This window comes from Perissodus microlepis, chromosome 22, assembly GCF_051167445.1.
Source record: "Perissodus microlepis isolate ML-2025 ecotype Zambia chromosome 22, ASM5116744v1, whole genome shotgun sequence".
Taxonomy (NCBI): domain Eukaryota; kingdom Metazoa; phylum Chordata; class Actinopteri; order Cichliformes; family Cichlidae; genus Perissodus; species Perissodus microlepis.
This window is the reverse complement of record NC_140481.1, coordinates 2,257,838-2,280,154: the sequence shown is the minus strand read 5'-3', so window position 1 is coordinate 2,280,154 and position 22,317 is coordinate 2,257,838. Positions and strand designations below refer to the sequence as shown.

Sequence of the window (22,317 nt, the reverse complement as noted above, 5' to 3'; positions counted from 1 at the left end):
TTGTAGAGAAGGATTCAGCAGCAGGATAACACATGTCAGTGCTTTAAAAAAATCTCAGTGCTTTAAAGAGTGAAGTACTTCAGACTGGAAAATAATAAGGACTCCTGACTGTCACCTAACCTTAGACCTACTGAGTCCTTTTGTGACTGAGAATCACAAAAGGACTGATAATCTTTTGTGGTAAAGCACCTATGACCTCCACATCGGAAGCAGCAGTTTAGGTGGTGGTGATGGCGTCTGACTAGAATGCCTCCTGGACGGCTCTGAGGTGAGGTGTTTCCAGCATGTTCAAGCGGGAGAAAGCAGGTACAGACCTAGGACACACACACGAGATCTTTGGCATCTGCCCAGAAGAGAAGCTGGTTGGGGAGAGTGAGGTTTTTTCCCCTCTTGATAATTATAAAGAAAAAGAAAAAAGTCAACAGTGATGATTCAGTTATTCTGTGTGCTACATTACTTAATTCCAGTTATCTACAGACTTATATTTGTAATGACTGTCAGGTAAAGCCCTAAACCAAAGACCAACTTATTTGAACCTTGTGTGAATACCTGTACTGCAATTTGCATGATTTAATATGTTATTAAAAGAATTAGAATAATATTTCCATTGTTTATTATCAGCAATTACTCAAATACATACAAACAAACAGTAGGAAAACTTGACTTATTTGTCACAAGCTTATCATGTTTAGCGCACCCACATTCACACTTCCAAGTTTGTTTCTTTTCTTTTCTTTTTTTTTAAAAAGAATTTTATTTACAAATCATTTTCCAAGAAATATAAATTAAACATTCCACTGATTTACTACCAACAAACTCCACAGAATATTAAACTGCCATTTTCCGGCAATGTCTCAGTACTAATAAATACAACACTATCCATTCTGAGTGACTGGACCTTCAGCTTACTTCAGCCATTTTCACTTTAAAACATTCCTACACAATTATTCTTCCTAAAGTCTTTGAAAACAATAGAAAAGCTGGAAAGGTTCTGACATCATCCTCTGATACAGAAAGTTCAAGGGCTGAAAGACCAATTAGTTTTCAACATTGCTGAAGACTCCATAAACTGATGGACAATGAACATTACACTGGAGAGGCAATATCGGCTGGCAGAGGTCAAATTCAAAATGAGTCAAAAATCAAAGGTATACAGAAGACTTTAAGGGAAGAACCACAGAAAAAAAAATTCCAATAAATTATTTTTGAGGATAAATAATATTTTTAAGCTACATATCAGAAAGAAGCCAGGCTGAGAGATTCCCAAATTCACCACAAAACTGGTGCAGAACCAAGCTTAAAGATGTACACTTGTAGCTGATCGTAAGTAAATAACAAGTGGTCCAAACTTAGTAGCCACTGGTAAAGCCATTATTTTCAATAAAGAATTAAAAACAAACAAACAAACAGCGCTAAAGTCAAAAATTTGGTGTTAAATATAATATTTCTTAGATGGACTCAATTGAGAGTTCTTGGGGATGAAAGAAACAATTTGATGATGAACTTATCTTCCATGTTTAGTTTTTTTAGACTTTTTCTTTGTTCTTTCCATGTAATAATCTAAAGGCTTTCATGATGTTTGAATTTTCCACAGAAGATTTTGATGTATGTTACGTATTTACAAAGATAAAATCACACAACCCCCAACTGGTTCTGAAATTTGGCCGCCCCTCCCTGAGCCTGTTCTGTCAGAGGTTTCTTCCTGTTAAAAGGGAGTTTTTCCTCCCCACTGTCAACAAGTGCTTGTTCAAAGGGGGTTGGTTTGATTGTAGGGTCTTTATCTTATAATATAAAGCGCCTTGATGTTGTGATTTGGCACTATATAAATTAAATTGAAATTAAAAAGGTTGTTACAATTAGTAAAAAAAATGTTAGAGATTAACTGGCAGAGTTTGGAACATTTAGCTAGACATAATAGAAAGATAAAGTTGAGACCACATTAAAAAAAATCCTATTTACACAAAGTCCCATCAAATCATGTAAAAAGAGGCAATAGAAGAAAAATAATTACAAACATTGGTGAGTTTTCGTTTGCAAAAAAGCCGCCTTCTGTACATTTCTACAACATCTGTATTGAGACAGGCATACCTAGACCTAAGTACATATCATGCTGCACTAATATAGTGCAAAATTATCCCTGAAAAATGGAGAAGGGACAGGCAGGCAGAAGTGATGCTGTCTCTGGGATTTATTAAGCTCCTTTTTGTCTCCTCGTCATATTGTTTCTTGTGAGATGCACCGAAGCCATAATGACACTCAGGCCTCCCAATGTTCATTTGACACAGAACAAGTGATATCAAGGCAATGTCACTGAGCGGTGAAAAAAATGAGGGAATGATTTTCACAGAAGTATTTGTTCTGCGGAGACACTATTCAGTGACTGTTGTTTGAATATTTTGGGCAGTGGTAGATGGCAAAGAAGCAAAGGAGGACTTTCAGCAGGAAACAAAGAATCCATGAAGGCTCTTGTGAAAAAAATGCCAAAATGAACATTTAAAAACAGATGGGGAAAACTAGGCTGCTAATGAATGTGGTCAGTCTTGATCTTTGAGGTTCTTGTTTTGCATGTGAACGAGTCTCAGCATTGGCGCTGATATCAAAGGGTTTCCACGGCGATGCCGTAAGTTCTGAAAGAGGACAAATGTTTGTATGTTGAGCAGGAAGACTTCTACATGTCTGCATCTCCATCGTAAGCCAGAGTCAAAGGCTTCAGTCTGTTGTTCATCTGGCGTCTCTGTGGCTTCTTTGGCTTTTTGCTACAGAACAAACAAAGAACAGGTGAGGAACAGTAAGACAATCTGATAGCAGCCACCTGACAGTAACTTCCACTCATGACCAACCTGTTACATACGAGACATGATTCTGTGTTTCTGTCATATCTGCCTTAAAAACAACACCACTGTCTTTGGAAGTATATCCATCAGTCTTCAGCTGTCCCTCCTCATTTATACCCTGTTGCTAAAGAGGAGAGCTGTACAAAATAAAGTCCTTTATAGTTTTCAAAATTGGCTTCAGAGTTATTGTAACTCTGGGATAACGTTTAGCGTTTTCCACTGGTCACTGAGCACAGGTGCTACACATTGATACATTACCACATCACTATTTTCTAAACTTTGGTTACAGTCCTGGTAATATTAACTTAAAATAAACATTAAAATGTGCAAAAACGGTGCATTTGCTCTGCAATATGAGAGAAGTTTAAATTCTACATTTCCAGAGGTTTCTTCATATTGAAAGGGAGTTTTTCCTTCCCACTGTGGTCAAGTGCATGCTCATACCAAATGGTCTGATTGTTGGGGTCTTTACCTTGCAATATAAAGCACCTCGAGGCGAGTGTTGTTTTGAATTGTTGCTATATTAATAAAACTGAAGTGAACTGAATTTAAATTGTTTAACCAAGACTTAGTTCAACTAATAAACTTGTACAAATATGATTCAATATTTTCACCACAAGGTCAACTTTTCAGCTTTTTGCTGTCAAATCAGCAGCTTTTTGGTTTTCTCACCTCTAGTAGGTGATCCACCGAAATGATTGAACAAGCAATCTGGATGTTTGGGAACATGTCACGTAGAGAATAAAAGGAGTTAAGTAAGGCCTTGACTACGTGATAAGAGTTTCAAAGGGAGCTGGGTGTGGCAGTGAGTGCTGTAGCTCTGGATGTTGTTGTGATGATGGAGGCTTTGAGAGCTGTGCCTCATATTGCTGTTGCTTTTCCTGCAGCTGCAGTTGCTGTTTGTTGCACCACTTTAACTCCTCTTGCTCTAGTTTCTGGCAGGCAGGACAGGTATAAGTGCAGCTGTTTTGCTCCATCCAATAAATCCTGTCTGAGGGGGACTTGGAGCTTGACTTGCAGCAAAGGCAACAACCACAACAACTAAATAGAGTGTGAGAGGGTAGAAAGAAAAAAGGGACAAGACAAGACAAGAAGGAACAAATGATAAGGGAAACAGAAAAATGAAAAACAAAAACAAATGAAGAAATAATTGTGAGCAGTGTTGTGATGGAGGTCAGATCCCATGTCATTTTATTGGATGATGCTCTTTTTTCATAATATGGCCTTTAAATAGACAATGCAAGATGGAAGACAGGCGTTACACTTCATTCTACATGAAAACCGAAATCTAAGAAGTCTGTTGACGTGTCGTTGATTTAATAGGCGCACTGACTCGCCTCTGTCAGTGCGCCCCAGGGCAGCTGTGGCTACAATGTAGCTTGCCGTCACCAGTGTGTGAATGTAGTGTAAAGCGCTTTGGGGTCCATAGGGACTAAGTAAAGTGCTATACAAATGCAGGCCATTTACCATTTACCAATAGATCGGACTCTCACTTTTGAGCTTAGTATGGCTTAGTGATCAGGTAGGCAATTCTTTGTTAAAAACAAATTGCTATCTAATCAGTGAACATGATGTCAGAGCCATTATTTAAAAAAGAAAAATCCTTACTGACTCGTCCTTATGGTAGCCAAACTGGCCAATATGTGAAATTCCCGACATCAAAAATAATCAAAAAAGTTGTAAGATTGTTGCAGGATGTTAAGATTCTTTTGCAACATCCAATCTGCAATAGCAGATGGGTGCTTCATCATGACAGTGCACACTCACAGTACACTGAAAATGCTCACCTGCTACAGATTTGACTCCCTGTGACTCGTCCCACTTTGATTTTTTAAGATTCTATTTCATTTAGTAACTTTATGAGACACAGTACAAAATCACTAATTGCTAATTAGTGAACTACATTTTAATTTGACTTTCTTTCATGGTGATCTCCATCACATCACTTAATGTACATTATTGACATCATGAGGGAAAAAAATCAAATTGATGATGAAGTCAGAGCATATTTCAGATGTGTTACTTTACCATGCTAAGTATGTCATGGAGATTATAAAGACAAGCAGCACAAATGCTCCTGCTGCTACTCCATACACCCAGGTTTTCAGCTTCCCATCTGCAGAGACACATACACATAGACAGCAATGGTCAGCACTTACGATTGGACAGTTTTATTTAGACAAAGGTGACCCGAGTAAATACAAAATGCAGTTATTAAATTATGACTTCCTTTATTAAATGAAAAAGTTTATCTAAGGTTATCTGCAAAAGAGCCCTCTAAACCTAATATCGGGTTATCAGCCCTCCCTTTTTTCTCTCTCTCTCATTCTATTCCCTTTCTTCTTCTTTTTTTATTTTATTATTACTTCCCCTATCTTTTGCCAACATAGCTCACCCTCGGTCAGCTCCGGCAGAATAACCACACCGATTACAATGTGAATAATGACAGAAAAGAAAAGAAAAGAAAAGAAAGATCACACTCTGTGTTTTACTTGTATACCTCATACATCTCTAAAGTTAGAAATATCCTGTCTCAGAGTGACGCTGAAAAACTAGTTCATGCATTTATTACTTCCAGGCTGGACGACTGTAATTCATTATTATCAGGAAGTCCAAAAAACTCCCTGAAAAGCCTTCAGCTAATCCAAAATGCTGCAGCAAGAGTCCTGACAGGGACTAGAAAGAGAGAGCAGATTTCTCCTGTTTTGGCTTCCCTTCATTGGCTTCCTGTTAAATCCAGAATTCAAAATCCTGCTCCTCACATACAAGGTCTTAAATAATCAGGCCCCATCGCATCTTAATGACCTTGTAGTACCATATCACCCTATTAGAGCACTTCGCTCTCGCTCTGCAGGCCTACTTGTTGTTCCTAGAGTATTTAAAAGTAGAATGGGAGGCAGAGCCTTCAGTTTTCAGGCCCCTCTTCTGTGGAACCAGCTTCCAGTTTGGATTCAGGAGACAGAAACTATCTCTACTTTCAAGATTAGGCTTCAAACTTTCCTTTTTGCTAAAGCATATAGTTAGGGCTGGACCAGGTGACCCTGAATCCTCCCTTAGTTATGCTGCAATAGACGTAGGCTGCTGGGGATTCCCATGTAAGAAGGAGTATTTCTTCTTCAGTCACCTTTCTCACTCACTATGTATTAATAGACCTCTCTGCATTGAATCATATCTGTTATTAATCTCTGGCTCTCTTCCACAGCATGTCTTTTATCCTGTCTTCCTTCTCTCACCCCAACCGGTCGCAGCAGATGGCCCCGCCCCTCCCTGAGCCTGGTTCTGCCGGAGGTTTCTTCCTGTTAAAAGGGAGTTTTTCCTTCCCACTGTCGCCAAAGTGCTTGCTCATAGGGGGTCATGTGATTGTTGGGTTTTTCTCTGTATCTATGAAGCGCCTTGAGGTGACTTTTGTTGTGATTTGGCGCTATATAAATAAAATTGAATTGAATTGAATGTTTGTATTATATTATTTTTATGAAACGCTGTTAACTTTCTATCAGATGTAACAGGACTCAAACCTTTTTGTCCCATCAAACCACAGAATATTTTCCAAACAGTCTTGAGAGTCTCAAACAAAAAGTTTTATACTTCATCAGTATAAAACCACATATTCAATTCAATTCAATTTTATTTATATAGCGCCAAATCACAACAAAAGTCGCCTCAAGGCGCTTCATATTGAGGTGCACATGTCTCAAACTACAAACACAGTCAAGAAGATGGCCTTGTATTTATATACACATTCATACAATAATCTGAAAAAGAAAGTTTGCACAGTCCCTGATTATTTTCCTGGCATGCAAGATACTGTGTTTCTTTGGTCTCTTTCTGGTAAGCCTACGTGGATTTTGTCAAGTCATTTGGGAGAACAGAAACAAGACTTGATCAACCACCCTACAAGGAAAAAATATACATTTGTTTCAGAATCAAAGCTGGGACCGTATACAAGTACTAACGCTCTGTGGTGAAGTGCCTAAAGTTACTAATGTGCCACAAACAGGACTTTAATATCACCAACCATTCCCATTTTATTACGGTGTATCCATATAAATGGCCCACCATGTAGTATGCAGATTTGGCTGAAGCAATGCAGTTCTTATAAAACAACATATGATCGTTATGCATTTCTTTGTGTATGGTAAGTCCGGTTTTCTTGAACAGATGTTCCAGTTGGCGTCCTTTAGCTTTGAGATGATGCAGGTTAAGAGTAAACCATGGTGCTGAACGGGTGTTTAAGTGGAGCAAATATGTTAAGAAGGTTATGGAGGTTGACATTATAGTAAGAAACAAGTTCATCACGGGATGAGGAGCTGCGAGTAAATGGAAGGTCATAAATGGCAGATGAAAGATCAGCAAGGTTAATATTACTAATTTTCCTAAATGTGATGTCACAGGGGAGTATAGGTTTTAGAGGCTGGTGCATTTACAGTAAAAGAAATAAACATATGATCAGATTGGAGAAACAAATGGGCTTTACAGTGAGTGGGGGTAAGGCCAGAGCAGCAGACCAAATCCAAGATATGACCTTTAGAATGAGTAGAAAATGTTATGTATTGAAGAAGCCCAAAACTTTCCAGACAAGAAGTAAAATCTCTGGAAAGAGGGATTTTACCATTGTCCATATGGATATTGACGTCACCAACAATTATCAAATTTAGGGAAGGTACTGAGAAATTAATAATAAAAAAAAGCAGCAAAGTCATTTAAAAATTCCTTATTTGGCTTAGGTGGTGGGAGTATATACAAGGAGCTGTATTGCGATGTATTCAAATGAGTGGAAGGGTGGGGAAGAGACAGGGAGAACTTGTGGTGAATTATCACGAGGCTGCCGCCCCTCCCAGAGTTGCGAGATTGACAGATGTAAACAAACTCAGATGGAGTAGAGTCATTAAGTGAAACAAAATCATTAGGCTGTTGCCATGTTTCAGTCAAGCAAAGAAAGTCCAACTTACGGTCCGAGAGGAGATCCTGGACAAGATGTCCCTTACCGGTAAGAGCGGATGTTTAAAAGACAGAAGTTGATGCTGGAATTACGATGCCAGGCTTAGCCGACCTAACAAGGTGGGCCAGCACATTGTGGTCAACAGTCCGGACACTATTGAGTTAGTGTCATTGGTATTGAAGTTTCGCCGAAGCCCTCGGTGAATGTACATGTGGCGGGGCTTGAAAGCGATGTCTGGATAGAGTTAAATCAGAATCAGAATCAGAAAGACTTTATTTATCTCCAAGGGGCAATTAAGAAAGTAAAGCGCCACAGGTAGAGAGTTAGGAAGCGGAGTTGCAGAAGTTCAGAGTACTGAAGTAGAGCCGTCGCCGGGTGACGAGCGATGGAAAAAACAACCCAGGTGAGCACGGATCACACAGACACCCTGTGGATCCACATCTTGATCAGGGCTGCTGCTGAATGTAGACGGTTGGAAAAGGCCATGAGGGTAAAAGACCGAGCAGGCAGCTGGAGTGCGAGCAGTAAAAACCCACAAATATTGCAAAAGCAAGTCAAAACAGGATTGTGCTTTAAATACGCTTAAAATACTTCAGTCAAGTTGTCATCAATAACTTTAAAACAAAATAAAAACAAATAACAACGAGAATAAATCGGTGAGCAGCGGCAGCCAGATGTGCCAGCGTTCATTCAGTCAAAAGACTAGTGTCTGTGACAGCAGAGCCGAAGCACTGGTGTGGCCGGTATCGGACCTTTAATGCTACTCGGGTTCCCAGATTTTATCAGAGGAGGCAGGGTAGCCACCTGGATAACAGAGGCAGTTAGTGCTGGCTGAGTCTCACAGATCGGCTTCATCCGAACTCTGCAGTGCCTGCTGGGTAATACTCATAGGATCGGAGGTTAAACAGTGAGCTCATCCAGACTTCCTTTATTGAGAAGCTGGTTCCACCAGAATTACTCTTTTGATCTGTAATCTGGATCTTAACCTGCTCCGGAGCAGGTTAGGTGTGCAGCATGGGTTAACCCTGATGTGACCTGGATAACCCAAAATCCGGCTTCGTAGTACAGGCCTCTGATCGGCAGTGTTAGGGTAAGTGAATCCAGATAACAGAGAAATCCTGGCTGTGCTGAACGCGTTAACATGAAGCTTGCTCGGTGTTAACAGAAGGAAAATGTTGGCTTGTTATTTTTCATCACAGATGTTTTAGTCTAGCCTGAGGACTGTTCCTTTTTTTGACATTTTAAAACAATAATTTGCATGATTGTATTGACACACATTAGCATAAACCGGACTTTACAACCTCTTCATCAGGTCAAATCAAACCATTTAATGTAAAAACCAATAATGCCGTGTTCCAGATACCTGAGGTCACTCCTGAGCAGAGATGGGCAGTAATCTGATTACTTTTTTCAAGTAACGCGTAAAGTAAGGGATTACTATTGCAAAAAAGGTAATTAGATTACCGTTACTTTCCCGTAAGCATGCTGCGTTACTGCATTCCTAAAACCGTGATTTTTTTGTGAGTGTCTCATGACAATGATGTAAGTGAGAGAGTATGAGCGTGCAGCGTTTAAAGCGTGGAAGTACTGACCTTACTTTGAGTTTGATTCCGTAAAAAGTGACAAAAACATCAGCGTCTGCTGTTCACTGCGTGGGAAGAAAACGTCTTTTTACAGCGAAAAAAAACACTAAACTTCCGAGCAAGCACCGAGTGCGCTATGACGTAATGGGAAATTCACAGAGAAACTTGCAGTTTCTTCAACTGACCGCTGCGGCACACCTGCACCAGGGCAAACCTCCCCCTGCCCCACTCCTGCTATACAGGTAAAAATAGAGCTACAGGACCGCTGAGTCTTTGATTTTATTTATTTTCTGTGTTTCACTTGCATTTATTTGAAAGACTGAGTGTAAACACAAAAAACTTTTTTATTTTATGTGCTGGAATGTGCAGAAAATAGGTTTAAATGTTAAACAAATTTCTTCCAGTCAGAGAATGTTGCATATAGTTTAATGTTTGCTTGATGCATTTTATATGATGGATTATGCAGAAAAAGTAGAATTGGGCAGAAAGATCTATCGCTTTATCACCAATTCAGGTTGTAAATCATGTTTTTAAAAAGTAACTAATTAGTTTTGAAAATAAGTAATCAGTAAAGTAACGGGATTACTTTTTTGGGGAAGTAATCAGTAATTAGGTACTGATTACTTTTTCAAGTAATTTGACCAACACTGCTCCCGAGTTAGCGCGTTCCAGACAAAAGCAAAAAAAAAACAGGTTTGTTAAGTTTGTTAACTAAGAATATAATGTATATAATGTTGGTTCCCTGTCTCGCCAGCTGGCTCACATTGGCCCACAGTGTTGTTTTTGATGTTTTCCATGTCGCTCGCTCTCCTCTGTCTGCCTGGGCAGAACTCATTACTGGGCTCCCGCTTTTGGCCGACGCATCTGCGCTGATGATCGGCACCTGCAGCTAATTAGTTCCTGTTTTCCCTGGCCGCTATTTATGGTTGAGGCTCGGAGCAGCTCATCGCTGGAACGTTGAATGCCCCGAGTTCGGAAAGCCCCGGCTAAGTCTAAGTTTGCTTTTGTGATTGTTCAGTGTAGTGTTAACACTCGCTTCTGTGTGTCGGTTCCTTGGACCCCGAACGATGCCACCTTATCCCAAAGTCCAGCCAATAATGCGATTCACATTCGTATATACACAGCTAATCAACATCGTTGACAGGTTATGACAGCGTCCTTATGTGCCGGTGTTTTAGCGAGCAAAGCGGCTGATGTGGAGTGAAGCCACGTTAATGACAACGTGTACAACCATTGGAGATGTGAGCAGGACAGACGGAACAACTGACGGGAAAAGTGTGGACTTTATACCAGTTTTTAAATTGTGTTGATCGGCCACGTAAAACCAGAGTTATGATAAAAATATCTGCAATGTTTGGTTTTCTTCCTGAATACTGTCGTTGTTTATATTTACTGCGGGAAGAAACGGTAAAAACTGCGTTTTATAAGGAAAACGCTCAAAAGCCTGTGAGCAAAAACAACACCAAAAAACCCCAGCCTTTCCTATTGGTGGAAAAATGTACCATGTGGACCAATCAAAAAATGATATGGCAACATGGCATTTAGTTGTTTAGGAAGGGGGAAGTTGTGACGGGAAGAGTGACTGTGGTGTTTGGAGATGTGAGAGATTTGCGACGTTTAGCACAAATCTTGTGTAGTTAGTGTGTAGTTAGTGTGTAGTTAGTGTGTAGTGTAGTCAATAGTGTTGTTGTGTGTCAGAACAATGAGGCGACTGCTGAATGTTACAGGTGTTACAGCAGTGATACATCTGCTGCTGTCAGGCCTGCAGGTATCAGGCTGTTGTTCTCCTTCATCTCATAGTGGACAGAAATTATTTTTTGGAGTGGCACAAATAATTTGTGTGGCATCAGATTTGATGCAGAACAGCTGATTGTTCTGTAAATAGTTTGAAATGTTTATTTAAAAAAATGCCTTGGCTGCATTTTTAGGTAAACAGCTGCAAAAAACTTTGTTTGCATAACTCAGTTACTTTTTTGAAGAAGTAACTATATAATTAATTGCCCAACATTGGTCATTATTTACTGTATTTTGCAGACAGAGAGTTACAGACTCTCTCCCAGACCACAGACTCATAATACAAGTCAGAGCTTTATAATAAATAAAGAAAGAAAGTTGTGTTTTCAAAATTGGAGTTGAAGTTATTTTTACTTCCAATAGTGTTAACATGCTACACAGGTCATGAACAAGATTTTTTTTTAAATTTTCATTGTAAGTGGGCTAAAGCAGTTAATTAAAAGTAGTCTAACATAAATGCTGTAATTTGATTACTTTAATAAACATGTAACTTGGATGGATTTGATGCTGGCGTGACCACAGTGCACACGTCTGCTGTTGCTCACAGTGGTCCAAGGGACGCTCAGGGAGTTTGTGTGTTCGCTCAGACACATGAAACATTAGAGGGGACATTGCTCACCAAATGACTGATTATGTCTGCCCTAAGCTGACACCAGCTTGGAGCCTCAAATTACAGTTGATCCTATAAACAGCATGATGCACTTGGTTTTAAAACCCCCTGAAGACCCCACAGCTTATGCTTGGCTGCTTTTTTATTGATTTTAGCTCTGCTTTTAATACTATCCAGCCTTTTTCAGAACCTAAAACAGAGGACACACAGCTCTATTATTAAATGGTAAAAAATTATTTTTTCACAAATGTTTTAAAAATTGTTTTTAAAAATGTGCAGTTTCGGTTGTATAACTATGTTGGTTTTCACGTTGGCTGGGTGGGCTCTCTCAAAAAGTCATGCTTCTGTCTGAGCATTTTTGTGTTTCCTGTTTTAAGCACATATAAGTATAATTAGACACAAAATAATAGCTTGGTCTGGAAATTTCTCAGTAAAATGGAGGCTGTTAAAAGTGGTGCAGGCAGCCACGAAAATTATAGTCCAGAAAGCCCACAGCCCTTATCAGAACAGTGTGCATTACAGCAAGCCACAGGAATTTTGTGCACTCTAAGTCATATCCTGTACTTGCAATATGAGCTGTTACTTTCTGACAGAAGATTTGAAAATTTAAAAGGTTTAAGAATTCATTTGTAACTTGCTCGATTAATGCTCTGAATAACTCTAAATGGTTTGTAGTTTGTGGGAAAAAAATCAATTTGGTTTAAATATATTTTTTTATGTATGTCCTTTGTATGTGGTTGTCGTAATGCTTGCCCTGTTGGAGTCCAGAACAAATGTCCTCTTTGGAAACAATAAAGTACATTAAAAGAAACGAATGAATGAATATTTCTGTGGAAGCTTCTGATTTGATCCTACCAGTGCTTAGGTTTCTGCTATAGTCTGTTCCTCATCTGATCAGCAGGGGGCAGCAGAATATAACATAACGTAATATTTGGAATTTGTCCAAATTTTTCAGTGTTTAAAAAAAAATTCCCAATGTAGCCTCAAGGTTCACAATAGTACAAAGTCTGTAATAAAAAATCTTTACAGTCAAAGAGATTTTGACTGTAAAATGTGTGTTTAGCATGGAGCCTTCTTCTATGGAGGCAGCATGTAGTTTTATTTTGATTTTAGGTGAACATTGCATTAGTTTCAATTTTTATTAATATATATATATATATATATATATATATATATATATATATATATATATATATATTATAAATAAATTACAGAAATCATTTTAACATTTCTGAGATCAAACATTGCATCCACATAATGGGCTTCTTGTTTAAATATATTATCATTTCTTATAGACTTGACAATTCGAGATGGCTCTGTTACCTGGACCAAAGGGCTGCAGGAACCAGGTGCGTCCTGCCCTGCCTGGTGAGCTGGCTGCAGGTTGAGTGGGGTTGAAGCCTCGGATCGTCTTAACGTCAGCCTTGTTGTCACCTGCAGTGGGGATCTCTAGCACTGGAATGACAGTGCACTGGTCCAGCAAGCCATCAGATGTCATCACTTCAGTGTAGCCATCTTCACAGCCACACACACCCGCCTGAAACAGGAAAGAGAAATTTCGTAATGCAATCTGTTATATGAAACTATGTAAACGAAACTCTGAGCAGCAGAGATGTGCCTTAGGTAACACAAGGAATAAAAGTTTCTGGAAGTCAAATTATTTTCAAACTGCTTTAAAAAGGGAGAAAAGACGGCTTTGTGGTGATTATTCACAGCAGATACCAATCAATCAACATTTTTATATTTTCTTTTTCCTTTTTATGGTTTGGTTTTGGTATCTGATAGTTGCACTGACCAATTCATTGCATTACATGTAAAGTTGATAAACTATGAGTTTTTGAAAATCCCCAGATTAACTTGCGTTGTTTTGGAGTCTGTTTTAGAGAAGTTAAGTCTTCCTGATAAACCTGTAATAAGAACACTGCCTGATGTCAAGCAGTAACTGCTTCCACAACTGTGGCAGAGCGACTGCAACGGCTTTGTTGCCTTGTTTGAGGACGTCATGCCTCTTTTCCACTAGTACCTACTAGAGATGGACCGATCCGATATTACGTATCGGTATCGGTCCGATACTGACCTAAATTACTGGATCGGATATCGGAGAAAAATAAAAAATGTAATCCGATCCATTAAATATCACGAAAGCACCTCACAAAACTTGCAACACGCCGTAACTCGCCTCAGAACGTTAGCACGTCGGAGCAGTATGCATCACGTGATAGAGCGGCTGTGGCATGCGGGACCTGTCGGAGGTCTGGCTGAGCATTTGGAGCTTCGCTAGCAACCCTGCATTTCATCTCCGACAAAGTTATCCCCGAGAGAAGTAAAGCAAGTGTGTAAGTCCATCTCTGAATGTTTGTAAAGCATTCCTGCGTTAAGCTTAACAAACGATATATGGAGCGACTGCCTCTTCTTGCTGCTACTTCAATCATGAAACTGCTTAATGATCAGCTGATCGGCTTTTCTGTCGCGAGTCCGTCTCTCTTGTTTGTTTTTGGCCCACTTTGCACCAGAAAGAGGAAACCAGTGGATAAACAACAGCAGCACGTTTAAGCTTGATAAGCTGTTGTTAGAATTTATTTAATATTACTTTCTACACCAGGATCTTTTTCTACGTAGCTGACGCTGGTAACTGTGCAGGGGCGGATCTAGCAAAGTTTAGCCAGGGGGGCCGATAGGGCATTAACAGGGAAAAGGGGAGCACAAAGACATACTTTTCTTTCTTATTCTCATTTAAAATGTCTAGCTTTTAATAAATAATTATCTGACACCCAAAGTTTTAATTTGATGTAAAATGAATAGAAGTCCATTACTGTATATAGTAACTATTAAGTCTAATATATATACCCTAGTAAGCTATAGTACTTTTTCCTTTGGGAAGGTACCATTTGTGCAGTCTGCAATTTTGTTGAAGAAAGATGTTGAATCTATTTAATATTTCTTGAAAAATAATTGATTTCTGTGCATTTTTTTTCACACTGCATCAAATTAAGGTTGATTACGTCGATTAAGCATCATGAGGTGGAGCGTGAGGGGTGGTTCCCTATTTTTTATTTATTTACTTTTGTTGTTGCTGGGAGTTGGAACCCTATTAGTTAGGTTGCTTAATATTTACGCTAAGTACTCTTTAAAATACCAGAATAGGGAGGATGGAGTAGGTTTAAGTTTATTAGATTGATCAGTATTGCTGAACTATGAAATATTTTTTTTTGCATACAGGTATAACAGAATAGCTTTAGTGTAGTTGTTGTTTTAAACTTGAGTATGAACTTATACAAAATGCAGCAAGAGATTTAAAAAACAGTTTTGTTGATTAAAAAACACTATATCGGATTCATATCGGTATCGGCAGATATCCAAATTTATGATATCGGTATCGGTATCGGACATAAAAAAGTGGTATCGTGCTATCTCTAGTACCTACTTAGCTCAAATTGACTCGACTCGACTCTACTCAGTCTACGTCATTTTCAATTACAATTGAGTAATAGTATAACAACCACCTAACGTGCATGGGGTTGTTATAGCAATGCAGCCAAAAATCCTGTGATGTCACTTGCATGGGACAAAAACAACACACAATCCAGGGCATTGAGGCCATGGTATACGTGCTGCTAAATCGTTGGTAAGTGTCTGGACTTCATTCCTGGACACGGTGCTGATTTTTGTGCAGCCAGTTCCCACGTTGCCAGGTTTCAAATTTTGATTTTTGTGAAGGAGTCGCTCTAATACCTCAAGTGATGCCACTGACTGACCAGTCAGTCTGTTGATCAGATCAATTTAGATAGTTTGGAACCTGATCGACTAGGTCCTAAAAAAGTACCTAGTACAAAGTACTGTCACCTAATGGAAAACCCTCAAAAGCAAGTAAAGTTGAGCCGAGTAGGTACTAGTGGGAAAGGGCTAAGAGATCTTTGCCAGTGGACTGAAAGTCCTGGGAACTGAATGTCAATGAGTAAGACTGGTAATATAAGCTAGGGCTTGTCTATTAAAGGCCATTATTAAAGCTTAAACTAAATTCTAAAATGGACAGGAAGCCAGTGCAGCTAAGCCATGACTGGAGGGATATGCTCATATTTTTAGCACCAGTCAGCAGAGTTGATGCAGAATTTAGCATCATTTGAAAATATGTTAACAGAGACAGTGGGAGACTGTATAGTATAGGCATTATTGTTAACTGGTAATAGTTATTTTTGACAAGAGAACAAAATAACATCCAAGTCTTTTACATAAAACTTGAAATATGGGTTGAGATGACCTCAATTTCTGGCAGAAGTGTTTCTAGATTTGAAGCTGGTCTAAAACTGATTTGGTTGCAGTTATTCACAGAAAGGGTGTGGGTCACTATTAGAGAGTCCTGAACCACTTGGCTGATAGTGACCCACACCCGTTTTCATACCTTGGCTCATGTGATTAGGCAGATGATCAATAGCGGGTCAACGACCCTCTTAAGGGGCACTCTCAATAGGGCTTAAAAATCTGGGACTCTCCACCATTTGCTCTTAGAACTGAAGAAGCTTCTCAGATGAAAAGTGAAAGGTTTTCAAGAAACTTTAAAAAGTCCTGTCGCTTTTCTTTCCAAACTCCATAGAGAGCTTGGCCGTGTTTTTCATCATTGAAAATTTCTGAAAATGAAAAGTTGAAAATGCTGAAAAACCAATGCACCAAGTGCCAAATTTCAACCCAGCCCTTGGAACTCCAATTTTGATTTCTCAAAATTCTCAAAACACTTAACCATACCACTTACAGCTCCCAGGGACTTCAGTCAGAATGCTCTTCATAGACTGTAACTGTAAAGACCAAGTTCAGCAGTGCTTTTAACTGTATGTTCTTATAATGAAAGTATATCCATGACATGACATGAGATGCACCTATGACACACGTCTGTGAACACGTATTTCTATTTGTTTGAACTACACCTCTTCTGAGAACATGTTTTTGTATTTGTTTTCTGTTGAAGGGCAATTTCACTATCAGTGTGTGACTGGCCTGACTCTTTCATACATACTGAAGAAAAGGTTTGAATTGATTTGACTGAAAATATTAATGCAACACTGAACAATATTAAGGTAAGTGAGAGATATGTAGTTCTGACTGACCAAAGTACAAACTTTTTTGATGAGTTGTGAAATTCAGTTGAGAAATGCATCAAAACTAATTAAAAAATATGTAGACACAGCAGTGCGTACAAGAACAATGGGAAATGTGTGTGGGGGAAAATGTGTTCCACATTTGAGAACTACTCAAAGTGATCAAGAAAAACTGCAAAATGAATTACACATATGAATAAACATGCTTTAACTCAGGTATCATTCTTTTCAGAATTTTGCTGGACTGCAGATTCTTCACTGCAAATGAAAGAACTGAGAGCATTGGCAGTTATTAATTCAATCTGATATTACAGCATGACAACAGTCTGAGGAAAGCACTTAAAGGCCTTCACTCTCTGAGTAACAATCTCCAGGGTGGGCCATTTATATGGATACACCGTAATACCATGGGAATGGTTGGTGATATTAAAGTCCTGTTTGTGGCACATTAGTATATGTGAGGGGGCAAACTCCTCAAGATGGGTGGTGACCATGGTGAGCATTTAGAAGTCGGCCATATTGGATACAGCTTTTGTTTTTTCAATAGGAAGAGGGCCATGTGACACATCAAACTTATTGGTAATGTCACAAGAAAAGCAATGGTGTGCTTGGTTTCAACGTAACTTTATTCTTTCATGAGTTATTTACAAGTTTCTCTTTGTTCACAGCCATTGACATGTTGAAGAGGTTAACACGTGAGGAGCAGATCGAAATTGTGTTGATATCTGGTGAACGCAGTAGCCGGGTCATTGCAGCAGGTTTCAATGCAAGACACCCTACAAGACCACCCATCTCCCATGCTACAGTTAGCAAACTGCTTGCTAAGTTTCGTGAAACTGGTTCAGTGTTGGATTTGCCAAAATGTGGACGCAAGAAAACTGTCACTAATGAAGAAACATCAGTGGCTGTCCTAGCTTCATTCAGCAAGAGCCCAAGGCGTAGCACTCGCCGCATGTCACTGGAGAGTGGCATTAGTCGAACATCCCTTCGGCGGATATTAGCTACTCACAAATGGCACCCTTACAAACTGCAGCTACTGCAGCATCTCAACGAGGATGACCCAGATCGGCGCACAGAATTTGCAGAATGCGTAAAACAAAAATTGGAACAGGGCCCTCAGTTCACGCAGAAGATTTTGTTCAGTGATGAGGCAAACTTTTATGTGAATGGTGAAGTTAACAAACAAAACCACCGCTATTGGTCTGACACTAACCCACATTGGATGGATCCCTCCAAGACTGTTGGAACAACAAAAGTGATGGTTTGGTGTGGTATATGGGGTACAACGATAGTGGGTCCATTCTTCATCAATGGAAACCTCAAGGCCACTGGATATTTGAAATTGCTACATGATGATGTGTTTCCCTCTTCATGCACTGAAGCTGGCACGTTCCCTGAGTTTTTCCAGCAAGATGGTGCACCACCACATTATGGGTGCCAGGTCCGAACATTCCTAGATGAACAGTTTCCTGGAAAGTGGATTGGTCGTCGTGGGCCAGTTGAATGGCCCCCAAGGTCTCCCGATCTGACCCCCTTAGACTTTTATCTTTGGGGTCATCTGAAGGCAATTGTCTATGGTGTGAAGATACGAGATGTGCAGCACCTGAAGCTACGGATACTGGATGCCTGTGCTGGCATTTCTCCTGCGGTGTTGCTATCAGTGTGTGAAGAGTGGGAGAAGAGGGTTGCATTGACAATCCAACACAATGGGCAGCACATTGAACACATTTTATAAGTGGTCAGAAACTTGAAAATAACTCATGAAAGAATAAAGTTACGTTGAAACCAAGCACACCATTGTTTTTCTTGTGACATTACCAATAAGTTTGATGTGTCACATGGCCCTCTTCCTATTGAAAAAACAAAAGTTGTATCCAAGATGGCCGCCTTCTAAATGGCCACCATGGTCACCACCCATCTTGAGGAGTTTGCCCCCTCACATATACTAATGTGCCACAAACAGGACTTTAATATCACCAACCATTCCCATGTTATTACGGTGTATCCATATAAATGGCCCGCCCTTTAGTCTTAAAACCAATAGCCTGCCATCAAGAGCTAAGCATGACAAACGTTTTCGAAGCCAATCACATGGACATCTGGTAAATGAGAATCTCTTCCTTTGGGATAAAAATGCTCCCTGCATGAGTAATTAATAAGATGTACTGTAGAAACATGACCTACTGACCTGAACTACTGAATAACATGAATAACCTCAAACAATCACATTTCTAAAGGTTTAAAAAAACAGAAATAAAACAGCAGCCATTCACAACTCAAAAGTCCAAGTCCTGTAAGGTTTAGTCACATATCATGATGCCATTGCAAGTTTCACAATTTGTTAACAGCTTCTCTTATCAAATGTCTCAATATCTCGAAAATAAGAAACCTCCTGTCTCAGAGTGATGGTGAAAAACTACTTCAGTCATTTATTACTTCTGGGCTGGGCTACTGCAATTGATTATTATCATGTTGTTCTAAAAGCTGCCTGAAAAGCTTTGAGTTGCTGCAGCAAGAGTACTGACAGGTAATATAGAGAGAGTCCTTATTTCCCCCAAATTGGATTCTCTTCAGTTCTCCCTGTTAAACCCAGAATCAAATTTAATTCTTCATATTCAAGGTCCTGAATAATCATAAACATCTTATCTTAAAGACCTCATATCATCCCAATAGAGAGCTTTGCTCTTGGACTGCAGGCTTACTAGAAGTAAGAAGCAATAATGATGTGTTCTAATATAATACAACTATGAAGCAAACAGCAGGCTAGTTTTCTGCTTGTCTGCAACTATATCAGAATGAGAAACTGCTCGTGCTGGTAATGATGGTCATCTACACTGAATTTAATATTTGTAAGCATAAGCTGTTCACAAGAATGTAGAGCCTGGCAATGGAGCTAAAATAGCTCTATTAGATGGGTCTCAAATCCACCTGGACAGTTACTCAGTGGCACAGTGGAAGCTGAAGATTGGATCTGACCACAGATGTAAGAAAAATGAATGAATTGACTTCATCATATACTCACCTCTGTGCACAGGGACTGTGGCTTGGTGCATGGTGGGTTACACGATCGGTCTGCCTTTGGTTTGGCTGTTGTAAGGCATCCACCTGTGGAGTAAAGTTCAAAAGGTCAAACCAGAGGTTTGATGTTCTGCTTGGTTCTTTTTTTGCTTATTGTTTATACTGACTTATATATCTTTTTCTAATATCTTGAGCCTTAGTTCTTCATTTGAGTTCCTGTTTATTTGTCTTTGTAATCTACTTAGGGTTTACTTTGTATAGTCTCTTGCGTTATTTTCATAGCCTTCCACCTTCCTTGTCAAGTATAAGTTATTTGCAATAAACCAAGAACCTCTCAGGTTGTGTCAGGTTTCTCAGCAGCACAAATCCTGTCACAGTGTTGACCAAATTCCCGAAGTGATTTGTCAGACCTGTGGCATGATCCTTTGTGGATATCTTTGGAGCTGCAGCCAAGGTCTGCCTGTGGAAGAGTGGGCTCTGTATCTGCTCCAAGCATTGCAAGGCAAGTTTAAGCACGTCTGTGATTTTGGATCATCTGGGGCTGTCCTCTAAAGATCACCGCTGCCAGTTCCTTGGAGGGCCAGATGAAAGCGTGTGATCGCCCCTTTGACTATACTCAGAGGCTCTGGGAAGCTGCAGCGAGGTGGCCTCCCGGCACCCTCCATATTCAGTAATTCAGTATGTTCTGGACCTCAGTGTTGACTATGAAGTGTTGTGGTCGTACAGGGGTCACACAAATTAACCACCTCCTTAAAGCATGGAGAGAGGGAGAATCCATTTCTCCTGTTAGATTGGTAAAGGATAGAGATGAGTTGGGGCTGGAGGTGCCAACTTCAACCATTCCCACCTCTCTCCTTGTGACCACCTTCTAACATTGGCCCAGTGAGCAGATGTTGTGTGTCTGTTGTCTCCCCTGCCCAGTTGCACCGCTCTCATAGAACACCACTTTGAGACTAACCCTGGGGTGGTGCTGGTTTCACAGCTCTACGGGTTACCTGAACACAAAACGTAAAGAGTTCAGAGGGAATTGGCTGAAGAAAGATGGGTCTATGGATTTTTGATGGATTTGACCAAAGGTTACTGGCAGATTCCCTTTTCTCCAGAGTACAAGGAGAAAACGGCCTTTTCCACTCCGTATGGGTTGTACCAACTGGTCATCCTTCCTTTCCGCTTGTTGGCGCTTCGGCCACTTTCCAGCAGGTGCTGAGATGCACACTACACAGGCTGCCACCTATCTGCATAATGTTATCATCCACAGTGACACCTGGGCAGAGCATATGCAGCGGGAAGTGTGTGGTCAGATGAAGGGAGGTACAGTATATGGGGTACCAACTGGGAGGCAGGCAGGTGCACCCCAGATAGACAAAACAGCAGCCATTGAATGGACTGATTCTTACATAGTACTTTTCTACACTGAGCACTCAAAACATTTTGCACAACTTGCCTTATTCACCCATTCACTTTTCTCAGTGGTCTTTCTATGTAAGGGCTTCTATCTTACATTCACACACAGTCATATTCTGATGGATGCACCGAGAGCATCTTGGGGTGAGTATCTTGCCTAAGGATATTTGGCATACAGACTGGAGCAGATGAGGATTGAACCACCAATCCTCATCTGCTTCCCATTTAATAGGTAGCCTGCTCTACCACCTGAGCTACAGCTACAGCCACCCCTGAATGTTGTGTTAAAATGCCCGTGAGTAGGCCATGAGTTGGGTAATGGGGCTGTGTGCCAATGGAATGTGGCTTTGCGGCTCAGCTGCAGGGGAGGGGTGTAGTCCAGTGGGTTCAAAGGCAGTGCCTGAGGAGGCTTGCGGACACAGCTGTCAGCAATGGTCTAATGATGCTTAGAATAAAGTAATGGGAATGATGTAGACAGTGTGCAACTGACACTGACAGAAAAAATGCAAGTCTGCAAAAGCATGGTGATCCAGCAAGGCTACTGAATATTTATTAGGTTGTGGGCTCTGGAGGAGAAATCAATATTAATATTCATGAAAGGAATGCCACTGCTTACAAGCAAAAATCTATGAAAAGGGAATAACAATGTGCATTGTGCCAATCACAGATGCAAGGGCCAGCACAGCATCTGGAGCATCAGATCTACTGATATTTCTTCATGTATACAAAAATATGAATGAATTGGCTATTTGGAAAAGAAGTGGATGCAAAGTGCTGATGGTGATGGACAGCAGGCTTCAATCATCACTGTGGCACTGCTGGGGATTGAAACACATCTGTTATTTGGATCTCAAATTCTCTTTCCAGTAATGCTTGTGGGGAAGACTGTTTTAGGAAAGCTTATCCACATTGTCACCCTGCTAATCACAGAGCAAATCCCCATGTCAAAGATTTATTGCGGCAACTCATGCACACACTCACATTTACATCTGCTCTGTCCAGATCAGGCTGTAAACTGGTCTACAATGGCAATTTGAGCATTCAG

General features: G+C 40.1%; 1 protein-coding gene across 1 annotated transcript in view; it reads right to left on the bottom strand.

Annotated features, from left to right (window-relative positions):
• Positions 1-596: 596 nt before the first annotated feature.
• thsd7aa (thrombospondin, type I, domain containing 7Aa) overlaps positions 597-22,317 on the bottom strand; it is a 167,689-nt gene continuing 145,968 nt past the window's right edge. Inside the window, exons 25-28 of the mRNA XM_084919656.1 lie at positions 19,873-19,955; positions 13,084-13,297; positions 4,863-4,950; positions 597-2,756 (exon numbers count right to left, since the gene is read on the bottom strand). Of these exons, the coding sequence (XP_084775782.1) occupies positions 2,669-2,756; positions 4,863-4,950; positions 13,084-13,297; positions 19,873-19,955 (473 nt within the window). The 3' untranslated portion in view covers positions 597-2,668. The remainder of the gene's footprint in view (positions 2,757-4,862; positions 4,951-13,083; positions 13,298-19,872; positions 19,956-22,317) is intronic.